The sequence below is a fragment of the Macaca thibetana genome, chromosome 14, assembly GCF_024542745.1.
Source record: "Macaca thibetana thibetana isolate TM-01 chromosome 14, ASM2454274v1, whole genome shotgun sequence".
NCBI lineage: Eukaryota > Metazoa > Chordata > Mammalia > Primates > Cercopithecidae > Macaca > Macaca thibetana.
Genome location: NC_065591.1, coordinates 48,292,152 through 48,313,325, shown reverse-complemented (window position 1 = coordinate 48,313,325; position 21,174 = coordinate 48,292,152). Strand labels below are relative to the sequence as shown.

The following is a 21,174-nucleotide window of genomic DNA, read 5'->3' as shown; positions in this document are numbered from 1 at the left end:
CTCAACTTGCTTAAGATGATGACTACAATGCATCTGGAATGGTAATATCAGCTCAGCTGGGACAATCTATTTCTCTCAGTAGGTAAATGACTTTTCAACAATGGGAAATTCAGAATTTAAGATATAAGGTAATTTATAAACATCTGTGTTAACTTCAAGACAATCTATCGTAGCTACAATGCATTCATTGTGGGGCTCTGCCTTCTACCAGTGCAAGGGTTGAGCCTAAGCTCAGCTCCCTACAAGACAAGGGGCTTCCTTTCCTTTGATAGCAAGACTAACTTTTCAGAGCCCCAATGTCTTTCTCCAGGTTCAAGGGAGTTGCCCTTCCCAAACAACTCTAAACAGTTGACATCTTAAATCCAGACTACATCTCAAATCCTGACTCCAGGCACTAAACACGGAATTCGTTTCTCTCATGAGAAACCTATAAAATAGAGACCCACAGCTAGGAAGTCATCTGCCTGTTAGAAATTGATCCGAATATGAATCCAGCAGTGACCTGGACCCTGCAGGATGGGAAGATCAGGGGGACCAGTGCCTTCCCCCCACCACCCCTATTTTTTGAGATAGAGTCTTGCTCTGTCGCCCAGGCTCGAGTACAGTGGTGCAATCATGGCTCACAGCAGCCTCAACCTCGTGGTCTCACACGATCCTCCTACCTCAGCCTCCCAAGTAGCTGGGACCACAGGAGTATGCCATCATGCCCGGCTAAATTTTTTTATAATTGTGGTAGAGACAGGTTCTCATTATGTTGCCCAGGCTGGTCTCAAAGTCCTGGGCTCAAGTGATCCTCCCACCTTAGTCTTCCAAAGTGCTGGGATTACAAGCGTGTCATCATGCTGTCTAAACCTTCTTAACACCTATTTCTCTTCTTTCCAGACATCCAAATGGTTTTGTTTAAAGTCAACAATTCGGCCAGGCGTGGTGGTTCACGCCTATAATCCCAGCACATTGGGAGGCCGAGGTGGGCTGATCACTTAAGGTCAGGAGTTCGAGACCAGCCTGATCAACATGGAGAAACTCTGTCTCTACTAAAAATACAAAATCAGCCGGTGTAGAGACACATGCTGTAATCCCAGCTACTTAGGAAGCTGAGGCAGGAGAATTGCTTGAACCTGGGAGGTGGAGGTTGCAGTGAGCCAGATTGCACCACTGCACTCCAGACTGGGCAACAAAAGCAAAACTCGGTCTCAAAATAATAATAAATAAAGTCAACAATTCAGCATAAACCGATCCAAATCATGCAAAATCCATCCCTCCTTCCCCATCTAAATGCTAGTTAACTCCCAATGACAAAATAGTAGACAGGTGCTGATCTAATTAGCTGAATGATATAATTCACACTAAAGTGAGAATGAGGCTTAAACATTCCCAGGTTACACAGATAGAAGAGCAAAACACAAATCCGCAATGGTAATATTTCATTCTTCACTTTTATCGATAAAAGTGTTTAAAGGGAGAGTCCTTTAAGTTGCTCTTCTCTCTCTGGGGTTATTTTTTCATTCATTGATTCATGGTTAAAAACAACAAAACAAAATGCATGAGAATTTCCATAATGGGACTAAAAATAAAAATTCCTTACCTGCGTTAAAAAAATAAAAGGAATAAGGAAGAGAAAGAAGGGATCATATGTAATGAGGAGACATGGTCAGACAAATTTAAAATATCTTAAATGCCTCTCAGTGACAGCCAGATCCTTCATTAGAGGCTTTTTATTTACAATCCTGGAAAAATATTAATAGCAAGCAATTTTTCAATTGGCCTAATCACATTTAATCCTTTGCCACACAAACAATCAAAGCACACTTGAGAGCAAAGAAAAAATTCAAAATGAAAAATTTTTTTTTCTTAACAAATTACGTACACAAATATGAACTCTGTTATACTAAATTTCAAAAGTTAGTAAGAAAAGACTATACCTGAAATATATGGCCCTGGGCTTTTGCAAGCTGAGTTGTTCGAATATTTAAAGACTGGCTTCTTGTTACAGTTGCCACAGAAAGGGATTTTCCATTCACCTTTCTTTCAAGATGACAATTTGCTGGCAATCTCTCTTCAAGAAGAACAGCATCCCAAGGATCCTTTGCTAGCAAACTTGAAACATTTTTCTCTTCTTCATGGTCTAATACCTCCACGTTATCCACCTTAGGCTTACTTAGAGGATCCAAATCTAACCAGTCAAATTTACTGATATCCTCAGACTTGGGAGATACCTGTAGACTGCTGACTTTTGAATCTGTTATCTCCAAATCAGTCCTTGCTTTCCCATTTTTTAAAAATTCTGATGTACTAGCTATTTTGTCAAATAGTTTTGCCATGTCAGGACTGACTACTGGACGATAGATAGGTAAGCTTCCTTGTGGATGAAAGGGTGTGGCAGGTGTCAAAGGATATGAGAAATATGGAGATTGTCCCGGAAGACTTAAATATATAGGTTCTGTAGATGGAAAAGTGGGCATTCTTGGATTGAAGCCATTTTGGAATGCAGCCTGTTTACTGTAAGTAGAAGGATAAATAGAAGGTAAAGTATAAGTGGAAGGCCCAGATAATCCAGGTGGCCACTGTCCTCTCTGAATAGTAGGTCTAAAATAGAGCTGTGCTGAAAAGGAAGGGCTCAGAACAGGAGCAGCTGGTAATACAGGTGTTTTTCTAGTCTCAAAACTGTCATCCAGCAATAGTTTCTCAAGTTCAGCTTGGGTGAGCTTTTCTACATCAATATCTAATGCTCTTTTTTGGGAATCTGATTCGGGAAACACCATGAGATCATAATCCTGTTTATTATAAACCTGTGCTTTTTTTCTGGTGCTGCTTGACAACTCAAAGCCTCTCTGATTGTCAGTCACTTGCCTATCCTTTTGCAGTTTTGCTAAAGCTTCTGCTTCCATCTGTAATGCTTCTTCTTTGTCCACATCTTTTGCTCTTGTTGGTTCCGGATGTGAAGATGGACATTCTTTAAATCCGCTGTTGCTGGATATCTGAGCCATGTCCACCAAAAAGATCAAACCTTCCTTCCTCTATTTTTTTCTTGTAGCTTCCAAAATAGCAAGAGCTATACATAAAAATAAACATAACACTCAATTAGATTTCTAAACATCAACCTACCCCATATGATATAGGACTTAAAGCCACTTAGAAAAATACACTATAAAATAAACAAAAACAGTTGGATGAAATCCGGGTGAAGGAACACTTAACACCTTATACACTGTTGGGTTACAGAAGATGTTCAGATACACATTACTTTAACCCCATTTCCTGACCCAACTGGAAAGCTGTCACAGTAAATTAACTTTCATTTTAGTAGTCACAATGGCTGCCATTCACCAGTGGTACTTCTGGCAGAATTCTTAGCATGAAATGACTTAAGAGCTAGTCACATATTTTCAAAAGTTCAGACAGGGTTTACCGATATGCAGAAATAGCAAGTCAAAATGGTTTTTGATCTTTTGCTATTTGTTAAATTGCTCAAAAGCCAATTAGCAATAAAAACATCCAATACCTAGCTAATAAAATAGGAAACTATTATTTTATCAAAATACTATGTGCAAAACTGATTAAGGTTTAATAATCTTCCAGAAATATTAAAAATGTATAATGTAACATGGATTTGAATAATAAGACAAAAGTGTTAAGGCTTATTAGAAGTTCTGAGGTAATATTTCACTCAAAGATTAAATTACAGCTGAATTGGTCATATAGTTTTAATTACATTTCTATTCTGATTATCTGCAGTTAAATCAATAGTTATAATACCAAAATTTCTCCTTTTCAAAATCCTTAAATATTTTTATTCATGAAAAGATAAGAAGATTACTTTGTCATAGATTAGCTTACAAAAATTTATACTCCTCTATTTAAGACAAACACTTAATTCAGACCAAGATTACCCTGTGAAGCAGTATGACCAACTAAAAGGTTGCTTAGCTACTCTGTAACACAGAGCACATTTCCTCCTTCTAAACAATATGATGAAAGGGTTAAATATGGATTCTGGAGTCACATCACCTTAGTTTAAGAAGGTGACCGGCCAGGCGCAGTGGCTTACACCTGTAATCCCAGCATTTTGGGAGGCCAAGGTGGGCGGATCACGAGGTCAGCCGATCGAGACCACCCTGGCTAACACAGTGAAACCCCGTCTCTACTAAAAATACAAAAAATTAGCCAGGCGTGGTGGCAGGCGCCTATAGTCCCAGCTACTCAGGAGGCTGAGGCAGGAGAATGGCATGAACCTGGGAGGCAGAGCTTGCAGTGAGCTGAGATCCCGCCACTGCATTCCAGCCTGGGCAACAGAGCGAGACTCCATCTCAAAAAAAATAAAAAGAAGGTATACAACCTTGGGCAAATGAAAACTTTTCTGTATGTCTTACTTTCCTAATTTTTTAAATAAAAAAGTATCAATCTAAATTAGTATACAAACTAAATGAAATAATACACATAAAAGTGCTTATCATTGGCTTTGGGCATAAGCATTAAATAAATGGTACATATTATTAATCTAATCTGGTTTGTGATACATCTAGTTTAAATACCTAGAAAGCAAGAGAGCTCCTGTTTACATTCTATGGTCTTTCTTTCTAGCAAACACAGTGCTCGTCTACCATATATGCTCAATATATGCGTGATGCAAGGAAGTAGGAAAAAAACAAAATAAACTCTAATATAATACAAACAAAAATCGAAGTGTTGAGGTAATACTACACAAACAAAAAAAAATTAGTGAGGAGGTCATGAAGAAAGAGGAATTCAAAGAATGTTCTTGGAATGTTCTTGGGGGGTATTATTTTGCAATCCTTCATATAATTATTTTCCCTTCTGTGGTAGACTACAAAGCATGGGCACAATGTATATTTAAAATATGCACACTTTACTGTATGTAAACTTTATATCAAAAGAAAATGCTGTAAATATTGAACTCTTGTTAAATATGCACAAAGTACTTAGAGGAAAGTACTAATGTCTACAATTTGTTGTTCTTGACGTTTAGAGATGGGGGGGTGTGTCTCACTATGTTACCCAGGCTGGTCTTGAACTCCTGGCCTCAAGCGAGCCTCCTGCCTCAGCTGGGATTACAGGCATGATCCACTGTGCCTCGCTCTTACAATTTACTTTGAAATGCATTTTTTAAAAAGATGAATTAATGGACAGCAGAATAGATGGATAAATATGTGATTAGACAGATTGGTGTGAACCCGGGGGGGTGAAGCTTGAAGAGAGCAGAGATCGCGCCACTGCACTCCAGCCTGGGTGACAGAGCGAGACTCTGTCTCAAAAAAAAAGAAAAATGTTTATAGTAGAATCTAGGTGATACAAATATGAGTGTTCACTTTGAAATTCTTTTAACTTGGTTGCCAAGACTGAAAATTTTCAAAATAAAAGGCTAGGTAGTAGGGAACAAGAGGAGCACAAATTCCTCCCATTTCAACACATACTCCCATGATTTTGTTGCTCCTCCCATAAAGAGGAGGACTCTATTTCTTTACTCTCTTGAGCTGAGCAGGCCTTGTGACTTGGCTTTTACCAATGAAATGGAAGTGACACTGTGGGAATAGGAGTTCCAAATCTAGGTCCTAAAAGGCTTTACTACTTCAGTTCTTTGTCTCTTGAAATGCAGCCACTGCTATGTGAATGCTCACTGTGGATGACAGGGGCCAGCTAACAGCCAGCACAAACCACCAAACATGTGATCTTAGACCAAACATGGATCTTAGACCATCCATCCACGCTCCAGATGACCACAATTCCATGAGTGACCAAAGGTGAGACCAGCAGAAGAAACCACCAAGCTGAGCTAAAGTCAAATTGATAACCTACAGAATCATTTTGGAATGATCTGCTATATAGCAATAGATAACTGATAAACTTTTTCTTATTACTTTTAGAAAACAAAGTGCAAGCCACTTTACTATTTAGCAACAAACTTCTGTTTTAACTTCCACCACCACCTTCCTCAACTTATCCTCAGGGAACAAATGGTTTTCTTTTCCTTTCTAAGGAGACCTCCTCCATGTGTATCCTTAACGCCACTGAATTCCCCTCCACTTCTTCATCAATGATTACCTCCTTTGCATTGTTAACTTATTTACTTGCTTAGGGTCCTGTGCCACAAAAATGCTTAAGTCTTCTCCATATTGAAGGGGGGGGAAATCTTAACATTCCCCTTTGGATTCCAGAAGCTTCCATTTTAATTTTCTTTTTTCAATGCCATACTTCTCCAATGAGTGACCTAGAAAATCTTTTCTTTACACATCCTTCCTTGGAAAAACTCTACTTGTACTTCAGGGCCCAGTTCAAATACTGTCTCCTCTCTTTAGCTTTCCCTAAGCAGCTCTTATCAGAATTCATCTTTTTAGATTAACCAAAACATTTTTATCACAGCTTTCTCTTCTTCACTTCTGTAGACCTTTTGCTGTTTTTGCCTATCAACATCTTTGCTTCCCGTTGTTGAACCTACAGCTTCCATTTTGGAGACTGATCTCCCTTTATCCCACATAGTTAAAATAGAACTGGCCATCTCTACCCTTGTCCCCCACCCCCATCCACTCCAGAGGATCCAAATCTGGCCCATCAGAGTTAACTCCTGGACTTCTGCTGAAACTATTTGGAAAGAAAGCTCTTCTTTGAGCTTACTAAACTCAGATGTAAGCCTGGCCCTGGTGTGGCCGTCTTTGTCGCCACTTGAGGAGATACTGCCTAAGAATGAATCCAATCCAGAGGAAAGCAGAGCTAAGATAAAACGAAGAAAGACAGATTCTGGCTAATATTACATTAAGCATCTGGATCCAACCAAGCCCAAAGCCAGCCTTTCATTTATGTAAGCCAGTAAGTCTCCTTTTTTGCTTAAGCCAGTTTAAAATAAGCTTCTGCCATAACAAAAAATGTCCTGATGAACACAGAATCTGTGAACCTATGTGTCTACACCCAACAGACTAAAATAAGCTTAAGTGCAAAGGCCTACTTGTTTATTTTTGGAGTTCCCCATAACATTTAAAAGTACCTTGCTTAATGAATGAAAACTTAATTTACTGAACATGTGGGGTTTGTTTGTTTGTTTGTTTGTTTAGATAGAGTCTCATTCTGTTGCTCAGACTGGAGTGCAGTGGCACAGTCTCGGCTCACTGCAACCTCTGCCTCCTGGGTTCAAGCAATTCTCCTGCTTCAGCCTCCCGAGTAGCTGGGATTACAGGCGCCTGCCACCACACCTGGCTAATTTTTGTATTATTAGTAGAGACTAAAAAGTTTAGTGGAGACTAATAGCATTTTGCCATGTTGGCCAGGCTGGTCTTGAACTCCTGACCACAAGTGATCCGCCTGCCTCAGCCTCCCAAAGTGCTGGGATTACAGGCGTGAGCAACCTCACCTGGCTGAACATGTGTTTTAACAAGAGGGAATGAGGGCTATTGGACAGTCTTTTTTTTTTTTTTTTTTTTTTTTGAGACGGAGTCTCACGCTGTTGCCCAGGCTGCAGTGCAGTGGCGCGATCTCGGCTCACTGCAAGCTCCGCCTCCTGGGTTCACGCCATTCTCCTGCCTCAGCCTCCTGAGTAGCTGGGACTACAGGCGCCCGCCACCGCGCCCGGCTAATTTTTTGTATTTTTTTTTTTAGTAGAGACGGGGTTTCACTGTGGTCTCGATCTCCTGACCTTGTGATCCGCCCGCCTCGGCCTCCCAAAGTGCTGGGATTACAGGCTTGAGCCACCGCGCCCGGCCTGGACAGTCTTAAAGAAGGCATTTCCAATGGCACAAGAGGATGGATATATGGTAGGAAAAATAAAACAAGTGTAATCACCTATCGTGGAACACCAAAGTATACTGCCTATTTTTCATAAAATCAGATGTATTAAAACAAAATAGCAGCCACGCACAGTGGCTCACGCCTGTAATCCCAGCACTTTGGGAGGCCAAGGCAGGTGGATCACCTGAGGTCAGGAGTTCAAGACCAGCCTGGCCAACATGGTGAAACCCCGTCTCTACTAAAAATACAGAATTTAGCTGGGTGTGGTGGCATGCACCTGTAATGCCAGCAACTCAGGAGGCTGAGGCAGAAGAACCCTTGAATCCAGGAGGCAGAGGTGGCAGTGAGCCAAGGTCACCATTGCACTCCAGCCTGGGCAACAAGAGCGAAACTCTGTCTCAAAAAACACAATACAACAAAACAAAACAAAATAACACAATAGCATTTTACAAAGAGAAAGCTACTTAGATATAATTCATCTTCCACAAGCATAATGTCAATTTGTTATTTAAGTAGTCTCCTTGTTGCCACATTTGGTAATGAACAATGCAGCATTATTCTGAAAGAAGGATCTAGATTTTTTAAAATTAGTTTACAATAGTTTATTCACTGGAGAATACACTTGTTCTAAGTATTTCAAATGAATGTTAACTCTCATTTACTGATAAAAGTATAAAATTAATCATTTGAAATATATTTTAATAGTGAGTATGGGTTTTTCTCACATCACCAATTTATTTGCTTGCCCTGTTTCTAGTACCAACAACCAAAGTAGTACATGCTAAAGTAAATTCAACTCTAAGTAGTAAAAGTGAGCTGAATGCTACCAGCTAAGTTACCATATTTTAGTTTTCCAAGAGGTTATCATGCATGTATACTAAAATGGCAATAAAAGAACTTAACAGTTTGTCCAAAAGTAACCCTGTGCTTCAGCTATTTTTCTGGGGCTGCTGCATTGACATGCTCCATTTATTTTTTAAAATAAAACTTCATTTGATGACAAACATTTAGCAGGAAATAATTTCCTACATCCTAATTCAAAATGAAAACTTCAATGCTAATGTCCCCTTAATTCAAGCTGAGAAAGACAATATAACTAGTATTTGAATGAGGCCTGCAAATCATCTGCCAAAATTTTCTCAACATAAAGTAACCCAGTGAAGATCACAAGGCTGTAGCTACTTTAAAATTCTTCAAAAGTGGGTAATTAAACTATTGAGTTAAACGTTTGGACACCATTTGCATATCCCAAAACAGAAGAATTAATTTAAAAGTTCTTGGCTTCTTCTGTGTTAGACAGTCATTTACAATTTAAATTTAAACCCCAGAAAACAGAAAAAAGCAAGTCGGTGCTGCTACCCATCTAAATGTTTTCCTGATCTTAAAATTTCAAGACAACTAAGAAAACTAAAAAAGAATTATTTGAGTTGAACAACACAGATATTTGTCCTCCCAAATGAATATAAAGCTTAAAGTAAAATAAATTATGGTACTTCCATGGAACTGAATTTTTTTTTTTTTTTTTTGAGACAGAGTCTTGCTCTGTCGCCCAGGCTGGAGTGTGGTGGCGCGATCTCGGTTCACTGCAACTTCCACCTCCCAGATTCAAAGGATTCTCCTGCCTCAGCCTCCTGAGTAGCTAGGATTACAGGTGCCCACCACCATGCCAGCTAATTTATATATATATATGTATATATATATTTTTTAGTAGAGATGGGATTTCACCGTGTTGGCCAGGCTAGTCTCAAACCCCTGACCTCAGGTGATTCACCTGCCTCAGCCTCCCAAAGTGCTGAGATTACAGGCGTGAGCCACCGAGCCCAGCCAGAACTGAATATTATACCACCATTAAAAATAAAATCATGGGCTGGGCGAGGTGACTCTTAAACTTTGGGAGGCTGAGGTAGGAGGATTGCTTGAGCCCATGGGTACCAGACCAGCCTAGGCAACATAGTCAGACCCCTCTCTACAAATAAATAAATAGATAAATTTTAAAAATTAAAAAAAAAAAAAAAAAAAAAAAGATTATGGGCTGAGTATGGCAGCTCAGGCCTATGATCCCAGCACTTTGAGGCTTTGACAGGCCAAAGCAGGAGCATCACTTAAGGTCAAGAGTTCGAAACCAGCCTGGGCAACATAGCAAGACCCCTATCTCTACAAATAAAAGTTATTTGGATGTGTTGGAATATGCCTGTAGTCTCAGCTAGTCAGGAGACTGAGGTGGGAGGAACACTTGAGCCCAGGTGTTCAAGGTTACAGTGAGCTATGATTGTGTCACTGCACTCCAGTCTGGGGGACAGAATGAGACTCTGTCTCTAAAAAATAAAACAAAAACCAAACCAAAATAAAATAATTACGACTGCAGTAACCATGGAAAGTATTTGATAAAACTGTAGCAAATATCTGCATATCTCTATCTATGCAGAGAGATATATAGACACTATATGCCAAACACTGCTTTAAGCAATGCATTAACTAATTTAATCCTCACGAATTTTATAAAGTAGCTATTAGTATCCTTAGTATACAAATGAAGAAATTTAAGCATACAAGTTATGTAATCTGCTCAGTCTCACAGCAGCTAGCAAGTGATGAAATCAGGACTCAAATTCAGGCAGAACTAATTCTCCACAATGTACTTTAAAGTTATCTGAGTAAGTGTCTAAATTACTATAATCTATCCACTATAAATATCAACTTTCATCTTCAATCATAGCGTTATTTTAATAAATTTGTTTCTTTTAATTATATCATGAGGTAATTAATACTGTTATTTAGTTATAACACGTACCAGCCGGGCGTGGTGGCTCACGCCTGTAATCCCAGCACTTTGGGAGGCCGAGACTGGTGGATCACAAGGTCAGGAGATCGAGACCATCCTGGCTAACATGGTGAAACCCCATCTCTATTAAAAATACAAACAATTAGCCAGGCGCGGTGGCGGGGCGCCTGTAGTCCCAGCTACTTGGGAAGCTGAGGCAGGAGGATGGTGTGAACCCGGGAGGCGGAGCTTGCAGTGAGCCAAGATCGCGCCACTGCACTCCAGCCTAGGTGACAGAGCAAGACTCTGTCTCAAAAATAAAAATAAAAATAAAAATAACATGTACCAATTTATCAGTTAATTTATCATCACCAGATGACTAGCAAATTTGTAATTTCACTGAGGGCAAGAACTTTTTTTCATCGTCTACTCTCAAACTTCTAATGCAGTTGAATGAATGCATCAATGACTAGAGAACCTAAGACACCATTCCTTTTATCAAAGAGAAGCTCAAATTCTGAAATAGGAAAAAAAAGGCTAAAATGACTCATTTATTAATAATTCAAACTTTACTAAAAAATAACATGGTTGAGTTTAGAATAAACAGGTGGGGTGGGGGAGCAGATTATCTTAAAAACTAGGAGGGAGATGGTAATAGAAAACTAAAAGTAAAAGTTGTTCCATTTCTGTTAAAAGGAAAAACCCCAGTACATGACAAGATAATATTCTCCTAACTCTACTGATTCATGGAAGGAAAAAACGTCATCTGATGAAAGAAAGCAAGTATTCTGGTGTTAGGAACTATAAAAATCTGTCACAAAGACAAAAATAAAAGAATGTCCAGGTATTCGATGTGATTAGGTTAGAGTAACACTGTCCAAAAGAAACAGAAACAGGCCGAGAGCGATGGCTCACGCCTGTATTCCCAGCACTTTGGGAGGCCAAGGCAGATGGATCACCTGAGGACAGGAGTTTGAGACCAGTATGGCCAATATGGTGAAACCTTGTCTCTACTGAAAATACAAAAATTAGCTAGGCATCGTGGTGGGTGTCTGTAATCCCAGCTACTCCCAAGGCTGAGGCAGGAGAACTGCTTGAACCCTGGAGGTGCATGTTGCAGTGAGTCAAGATCACGCCACTGCACTCCAGCCTGGGCAACAGAGTGAGACTCCATCTCAAAAAAAAAAAAAAAAAAGAAAAGAAAAAAATGAATGCCACATATAAAAGTTTCTACAGCTACATTAATTTAAAAAAAAAGATATTTAATCTAATATATGAAAAATATTGTCACTTTAACAGGTAATATAAAATATGAATGAAATATTTCATGGTTTTAAAAAACACGAATCCTTGAAATCTGGTGTATATTATGCATTAGCACATCTCAATTTGGACTAGTTACATTTCAAGTGCTCAGCAGCCAAAGGTATCTAGTGAACAGTGCAAGGTTAAGAGTTTATGAAGAGAGAAACAGGAACAAAAAAACATGGTGAACAAGTATGTTTGCTTTCTGGGTGGTAAGGAAAAATGTATCTTCTCAACAGTCATCTCTTTCCACATGCCAAAAAATATCTCAAATTCCTGTTATTCTGGGGGAGAACAAAATTTTCTTTTTATTTTTTTAAGTCCCACAGATAACTTACTGTCTTTATTTATTTATTTATTATTTACTTTTTTTTGAGACAGAGTCTTGTTCTGTTGCCCAGGCTGGAGTGCAGTGGCACAATCTCAGTTCACTGTAACCTCCGCTTCCCAGCCTCCAGAGTAGCTGGGATTACAGGCGCTAGCCATCACACCTGGTTGATTTTTGTATTTTTAGTAGAGATGGGGTTTCACCATGTTGGTCAGGCTGGTCTCAAACTCCAGACCTCAGGTGATCCGCCTGTCTCAGCCTCCCAAAATGTTGGGATTACAGGTGTGAGCCACTGCACCTGGCCTATTTATTTATTTTGAAGACAGAGTCTAGCTCTGTTGCACAGGCTGAAGGGCAGCGGCTCGATCATAGCTCACTGTAACCTAGAACTCCTGGGCTCAAGCAATCCTTTTGCCTTAACCTCTCGAGTAGCTGGGACTACAGGCATGTACCACTACATCCAACTACTTTTTAAATTTTTTGTAGAGACAGGGTCTCACCATGTTGTCCAGGCTGGTCTCAAACTCCTGGCTCAAAGCAATCCTCTCACCTAGGCCTCCCAAAGCGCTGGGATTACTGGTGTACACCATTGTACCTGGCCAACCTATAGCCTTTAAATGAGGTCTTATCCTTTATAATTTTTTAATTTTTAAAGTATATACTTCCTAATTACCTTAATATTCTAGATTTAGAAAACTGTTAACAATTTAGAGAGAAACGTGTTCACAATCAACCACAAAGGATAAGTTACAAAAAGATTAAATGTTTAAAAATAGAGACAAGGTCTCACTCTATCACTGATGCTGGAGGGCAGTGACATCATCATAACTCACTGTAATCTCAAACTCCTAGAGGTTCAAGGGATCCTCCTGCCTCAGCCTCCCGAGCAGCTGAGATTACCAGTATAACCAGGCCCGGCTAATGTTTTCATTGTTTATAGAGACAGGGTCTGGCTATATTGCCCAGGCTGATCTCGAACTCCTAGTCCTAAGTGATCTTCTCACCTCAGCCTCTCAAATCACTGGGATTACAGTGTGAGCCACTGTCCTGGCTCTAAATAAGTGTAAAGAAATTGAATCGTGAAAACAAAAGACAACATAGAATTCCGTTGTAACCTCAGCATAAAGGCCTCCTAATATGACTCAAAATCTAGAAGCCACATGTGAAAGATTCAAGCACACAAACATCTTTTAAAATAACTTTTGTTTGGCAAAAAAGCACCAGTGAATGTATTCATTTCCTCAGTAAATATTTATTGGGTGTATACTATGCATCAGGCACTGCTATAGGCAATGAAAACCAAAAATAAAAATAACTAAACCAAGCCTGGGCAACATGGTGAATCCATATCTCTATGGAAAAAAAAAATATATATATATATAAATCAGCAGGGCGTGGTGGCACATGTTACTCTGGAGGCTGAGATGGGAAGACTGCTTGAGCCCAGGGGGTCGAGGCTGCAGTGAGCTATGATCGTGCCACTGTATTCCACCCTGGGCCACATAGCCAGACTCTCTGTCAGAAATAAATACATAAAAACAACAGAACCATAAAAAATGTCAATGAAAAGCAATAAACCAAGAAAAAATTTTTGCTATTCGTATCACAAAGAGCTAATCTTTCTAATACATTAAAAACAACTACTAGAAAAAAAAAAAAGGCTAGGTGCGGTGGCTCACACCTGTAATCCCAGCATTTGGTGTATATATATATATATATACACACACACACACGATTTGATTCATACAAAGTTCAAAAACATGAAAAACTATTTTATTTAAGAATGCTTACATTATGGCAAAACTGTGAAGGAAATGATTATCACAGGTGGTGGTGCACGCCTGTATCCCAGCACCTTGGGAGGCCAAGGCAGGCGGATCACCTGAGGTCAGGAGTTCGAGACCAGCCTGACCAACATGGAGAAACCCCATCTCTACTAAAAATACAAAAAACTAGCCAGGTGTGGTGGCGGATGCTTGTAATCCCGGCTACTCGGGAGGCTGAGAAGGAGAATCGCTTTAACCTGGGAAATAGAGGTTGCAGTTAGCCAAGACCATGCCATTGTACTCCAGGCTGGGCAATAAGAGTGAAACTGTCTCAAAAATAAAAAAAGTTATAATAGTAGTTACTGATAAAGTTATAATCAGAAAAAAATATAGTGGGGACTTCGGGTACTAGCAATATTCTGCTTCCTAACCTAGTGACTGGTTACACAAGTGTTTATAATTATTTGTTAAGTAATCATATATGATTTATGCACTTTTCTGTGCATTACTTAACCATAAAGAATAATCTACTCTTGGCTGGGTGCAGTGACTCACAAAACACATTGGGAGGCTGAGACAAGAGGAGCCCAGGAGTTTGAGACCAGCCTGGGCAACATGGCAAAACCCCATCTCTACAAAAAATTTTAAAATTAGCTGGGCATAGTGGTGCACGCCTGTAGTCCCAGCTACTCTGGAGGCTGAGAGGTAGGAGGATCACTCGAGCCCAGAAAGGTGAGGCTGCAGTGAGTCAAGATCATTCACTGTACTTCAGCCTGGATAACAGAATAAGACACTGCCTCAAAGAAAAAAAAAAAAAAAAAAAGTTCAACTTGAAAAGTTTATTTTTTTAGTGATAACATTAAAAAATACAAATAAAAGCTATACTGTCTCCCTTTGATCTGCCAATCTAGAGGCTAAATTAAGGAGACTGCCCTTACTCATTAAGAGATATGGGGAAAGGATAAGACTATAACAAACTTTATAAAATAGAGTTTCTCAAATGTTCATCATCTGTGAATTAATGAGCACTGCACATAACATGATCAATTTATGTAAAACATTCAGCGCATTTTTATTTATTTATTATTTATTTTTGAGACAGGTTCTCACTCTGTCACCAGGCTAAAGTGAAGTGGCATGATCACAGTTCACTGCAGCCTCGACCTCCCAGGCTCAGGTAATCCTCCCAACTCAGTCTCCAGAGTAGCTGGAACTACAGGCATGCACCACTATGCCCAGCTAAGTTTTGTAATTTTTGTAGAGATGAGGTTTTGCCATGCATGTTGCCTAGGCTGGTCTCAAACTCCTAAGTTCAAGCAATGCTCCTGCCTTGGCCTCCCAAAGTGCTGGGATTACAGACATGAGTCACCAAGCTTGGCCTCAATGTATTTTAAAACACAAGTAAAACATTAAAAAATGAATGCAGAAGTTCCCCCTTATCCATAGTTTCCCTTTTCAAGGTTTCAGTCACCCACAGTCAAAAGTGGTCCAAAAATATTAAATAGAAAATTCCAGATATCAACAATTCATAAGTCTTAAATAACTTTTATGAAAGTATACTGTTACAATTATTCTATTATTACTTATGGTTATTCTCTTACTGTGCCTAACTTAAATTAAACTTTATTGGTCAGGCACGGTGGCTCACACCTGTAATCCCAGAACTTTGGGAGGCCAAGGTGGGTGGATCACCTGAGGTCAGCAGTTCGAGACCAGCCTGGCCAACATGGTGAAACCCCGTCTCTACTAAAAATACAAAAATGAGTTAGGCGTGGTGTGGTGGCACACGTCTGTGATCCCAGCTTCTTGGGAGGCTGAGGCAGGAGAATCCCTTGAACCTGGGAGACAGAGGTTGCAGTGATCATGCCACTGCACTCCAGCCTGGGCAACAGAAAGAGACTCTGTCTCAAAAAAACAAAAAAACAAAAAAAACCCCACTTTATCGTAAGTATGTACATACAGGAAAAAACAGTATAGTCATGTACCACATGACACTCCAGTCAACAGCAGACCATATATATGACAGTGGGCCCTCAGGATTATAATGGGCCAGGTGTGGTGGCTCACACCTATAGTCTCAGCACCCTCCCTTTGGAAGGTCGAGGATGGGGAATACTTAAACCCAGGAGTTTGAGACCAGCCTGAGTAACATAGTGAGAATCCTCCTAAAAAGAAAAAAAAAATTAGCCAGGCATGGTGGCACATGCCTGCAGTTCTAGCCACTCAATTTCAGCTCTTTGGGAGGCTGAAGTAGGAGACTCACTTGAAACCAGGAGTTTGAAGTTACAGTGAGTTATGATCATGCCACTGTACCTCTTGCCTGAGCACAGAGTAAGATCCTGTCTCTAAAAAAAAAAAAAAGATTATAATGTTATAACAGAGATGAAAAACTCCTAGTAATATTTCCTATATTTTTCATTGTTACTTTATAGTACACTCCTTCTATTTAAAAAAAAAAGAAAAAAAAAGTTAACTGTAAAACAGCCTCAAGTAGGTCCTTTTGGAGGTATTTCAGAAGATGGCATTGTTATCCTAGGAGATGACAGCTCCGTGCATGTTATTGCCCCTGAGGACTTCCAGTGAAACAAGATGTAGAGATGGAAAACAGCTACATTGATTATCCTGACCTTGTGTAGGCCTAGGCTACCACGTGTGTTTGTGTCTTAGTTTTTAACAAAAAAGTTTACAAAGTAAAAAATAATTAAAAATTTAAAAAATAGAAAATAGCCACTTGTAGAATAAGGATATAAAGTATTTTTGTATAGCTGTACTATGTTCTTATATTACAAAAGGGTCAAAAGTTAAAAAAATAAAAATAAAAAGTGTATAAAGTAAAAAGGTTACAGTAAGCTAAGGTTAATTTATTACTAAAGAAAGAAAAACAGCTGGGGATGGTGGTTCATGCTTATAATCCCAGCAGTTTGGGTGGCCAAGAGGAGAGGATCCTTAAAGCCCAGGAGTTTGAGACCAGCCTGGGCAATGTAGCAAGAACACCTTCCTCAACTACAAAAAATTTAAAAAATAATTAGCCGAGTGTGGTAGCACACACCTACATTCCTAGCTACTCAGGAGGCTGAGGTAGGAGGATCATTTGAGCCTAGGAATTCCAGGCTGCAATAATTCCAGGCTGTGATCACACCATTGCACTAGCCTGGTCAACAGAGTGAGACTGTCTAAAAAAGATTTTTTTTTAATTAAAAAGAAAAAAATATTTTTGCAAATATAGGATAGTATATGTACAGTGTTTATAAAATCTACAGTAGTATAATGTCCTAGGCCTTTGCATTCACTCACTATTCACTCATTGACTCACCCAGAGCAACTGCCAGTCCTGTAAGCTTCACTCATAGTTAAGTGCCCTACACAGGTGCATTTTAAAATCTTTTATACCATATTTTTACTGTGCCTTTTCTATGTTTAGATATGCAAATACTTACCAATTGTTACAACTGCCTACAGTATTTAGTAACATGCTATAGTATGTACAGCATTTAATATACGTACAGCAATATGCCATAAGGTTTGTAGCCTAAGAGCAAAAGGCTATACTACATACCCTAGGTGTATAGATTACACCATCAAGATTTGTTTAAGTACTTGCTATGATATTCACACAATGACAAAATTGCTTACTGATGCATTTCTTAGAACATATCCTTGTCGTTAAGCAACATATGACTGTATATATAGGGTTTGGTACTATCCGAAGTTTTAGGCATCCACTGGTGATCTTGGAACATATCCTACCAAAGATAAGGTGGGAAAACTACTGTAGTAAGATAATATCTTACTGTAGTAAGATACTACAATCAGTGAGAGAAACGATTATACACTTTCATCATTTTATGCATATCTAGTAAATTTGCTTATTTCTATTATATTAGAAAATTCTAATTCAATTATAGCTTATCAGGAAGGCAACAATGTTTAGTGGTCACTATATCAGATACTTAACAGAAACTTACAGGCTCTATCTTCAAAATATTTCTGAACGTAAACATTCCTTCATTATGTTCTCAATATCATCCTAGACCAATTAATCATCACCTCTTGTTCTTTCCTGGATTATTGAAATAGCCTTCCCCAAACTGTTTCCCTGCTATATTTATAACCCCTCCATTCCTCACCTTCAGACTATCCTCAACACAGTAGCTGGAGTGATCTTGAAAAACCTAGAACCTGTCACTCCTCTGCACAGAATTTTCAACAGCTCTTAACTCATTCAGAGAAAAGGTACAATCTTTACAATAGCCCACCAGGCACACTAATATTTGGCCTCTCATTATCTCTCTCCTGTAACTCTGCACTGCTTCCGTCACACTGGCCCCCTTGTTCCTCAAACACCTTATGCTCCCAACTCACGGCCTTTGCTCTTCTGTTACCTCTGACTAGGCTGTTCTTCCCCTGAATCGCTGAATGGCTTAATCCCTTGCTTTCTTCAAGTCTTCATTGAGAAGGTGACACTTGTGTAAAGTCCTCCCTGATAACCGAGTTAAAACTACAATTTTCTCCAACTCCACTGCCTATCACCTTACCTTAATTTTCTCCTCAGCATTTACTACCATCTAGTATACTATATATTTACTTATTTATTTTGTTTATTGTCTGCATTTCCCCCTCTAGGCTATAAATTTCATGAAGCTGGGATTTATTTGTCTGGTTTACTGCTATAGTCCCAGCACTCTAGTCCTGGAATAACAAAGCTTTCATTCAAGTATTTGTTAAAGAAATAGGTGAAATTAAATCTAATATGGAACAAAAATATCACATTCAAAATGAGTATTTTAACCTAAGAGATACAATAAAGAGATACAATAGATTTTTAACCCACTCTTGTTGCATTCATTTTTAAAGTATTTAGAAGCCATCTTTTTTTTTTTTTTTTTTTTTTTTTTTTTTTTTGAGACGGAGTCTCACGCTGTTGCCCAGGCTGGAGTGCAGTGGCGCGATCTCGGCTCACTGCAAGCTCCGCCTCCCGGGTTCCCGCCATTCTCCTGCCTCAGCCTCCTGAGTAGCTGGGACTACAGGCGCCCGCCACCGCGCCCGGCTAATTTTTTGTATTTTTAGTAGAGACGGGGTTTCACTGTGGTCTCGATCTCCTGACCTTGTGATCCGCCCGCCTCGGCCTCCCAAAGTGCTGGGATTACAGGCTTGAGCCACCGCGCCCGGCCTAGAAGCCATCTTAAATGTGCCAAATAATATGCCATCAATTTCTTCCTCTAAGAGAAGAAAATCCATATGTATATCTCAGAATTGTTCTTCAGAGCCACAAGGCCCTTTTTAGTCAGACCAAAACACATTCCTATTTTGAAGTACCTGTGAGAAACACAGTTCATGTCTGCTTGGAGATAGAAATACCGACCTTGGCCGGGCACGGTGGCTGACGCCTATAATCCCAGCACTTTGGGAGGCCAAGGCGAGTGGTCAGGAGTTGAAGCCCAGGAGTTCAAGATCAGCCTGGACAACATACTGAAACCCCATCTCTATAAAAAATACAAAAATTAGCTGGGTGTGGTGGTGCGGGCCTGTAGTTCCAGCTACTCAGGAGGCTGAGGTGGGAAGATTGCTTGAGCTAGATCAAGGCTCCCTAGTGCTACTGCACTCCAGCATGGGTGATAGAGCAGATCCTGTCAAAAAAAAAAAAAAAAAAAAGAAAAAGAAAAAAGAAATACTGGCTTTGGGCTCAACAGAGCAATTTGGCTAGAGATAAATCTTTAGGCGTTATCTATGTGTACAGCTAAAGACCTGAAGTCATGGAAGTAGTTGAAGATTGCCCTGGGAGAATGTGTAGAGTGAAGATAAAAAAAGAAACAAGAAAAAAATCATGAGCGCCATTAGCACATGAAGACCGGTATCAAATAAATACAAGGAACAGAGTATCCTAAGGAGGAAATGGTTAATATTGTCAGAAACTACAGAAAGATGACATAGGATAAGGACTGGAAAAAAACACTAGGTCTAAGAACTCAGTGATGTTTACAATAATAGCTTTATTGAGATATAACTCTTAATATAAAATTTACACTTTTAAAGTATACTATTCAGTTGTGTTTAGTATATTCAGAGGTGTGTTATCATCACTACCACCAGGTTTCAGAATACATTCATCACCCCATAAAGAAACTGCACCCATTAGCAGAGTTTCTAATTGGCAGGGTTTCACATTTCCCCTAATATTAGTGATTTTAAAAGAAGACAGTTTTGGAGAAGTATGAAAAACTAAAAGTAAGGAATTATAAGTAACAAGAGTATATTATTCTTTCAGAGGGAACTAGGAGAGAGAGGTAGATAGGAGGAGGTGGTATCAGAATGGCTGTTTAAAATGGGGAAGGCCACAGACTCAAGGGAAGGATTCAGGGAAAAAGACTGAGACGCACAGAGACAGAAGATGCATACTCGCTCACAAACTGGATATAGTTGAATAGGATACTATCAGAAACACAGATAGAAAGGTTTTACTTGGAAAGGAAGAGACGCCTTAGGGGACTACGGTGATAAAAGTAAGAAACTACTAAGTCAATAACTAAAAATGAGGGACAGCTGGGAGCCAATGGTAGGAAGCAGATTTACTTTTTGCTAAATTTCAGTAGTTTTAAATTTTTCATCATTTGCATGTTTTACTACCTCAAAATAAAGATGATAAATACAGGGATTTTGGGCCGGGCATGGTGGCTCACGCCTGTAATCCCAGCACTTTGGGAGGCCAAGGTGGATGGATCACTTGAGATCAGAAGTTCGAGACCAGCCTGGCCAACATGGTGAAACCCCATCTCTACTAAAAATACAAAAATTAGCTGAGCGTGGTGGTGCATGCCTATAATCTCAGCTACTCAGGAGTCTGAGGCAGGAGAATCACTTGACCCCAGGAGGCGGAGATTGCAGTGAGCCGAGATCATGCACCACTACACTCCAGCCTGGGCGACAGAGTGAGACCCTGTCTCAAAAAAAAAAGAAAAAGAAATGTCACAGAACAGAGAACACACAAACACCTAATGAATTAAATTTCAGAAAGTGATTGCCCTTTAATAGGAGAGAGAGGCCCAATACTACTCTCTTCCCTGGTGCAGCAGCAGCAGGAGAAAATGTACTATAGACAGGGATAAGAAGAAACAAACCAGACTTTTAAGAAATTTTTAATGCCAAATGTAGGCTAGCATGACAGATTAAAATTCCAAGGCATGGTGGAGGTAAAGCTGAGTAGTCTAATGTGCTGGAATAAGAATTACAAGGAGCCCCAGACACGGAACCCATCTGTACCCATCTACCAACTCTCCTACAGA

General features: G+C 39.6%; 1 protein-coding gene across 2 annotated transcripts in view; it reads right to left on the bottom strand.

Moving 5' to 3' along the window:
• PIK3C2A (phosphatidylinositol-4-phosphate 3-kinase catalytic subunit type 2 alpha) overlaps positions 1-21,174 on the bottom strand; it is a 119,107-nt gene that overhangs the window by 78,538 nt on the left and 19,395 nt on the right. For both annotated transcript variants that reach the window (XM_050758943.1, XM_050758942.1), the window contains exon 2: positions 1,923-3,052. In XM_050758943.1, coding sequence (XP_050614900.1) covers positions 1,923-2,987 — 1,065 coding nt within the window. In that variant the 5' untranslated portion in view covers positions 2,988-3,052. The remainder of the gene's footprint in view (positions 1-1,922; positions 3,053-21,174) is intronic.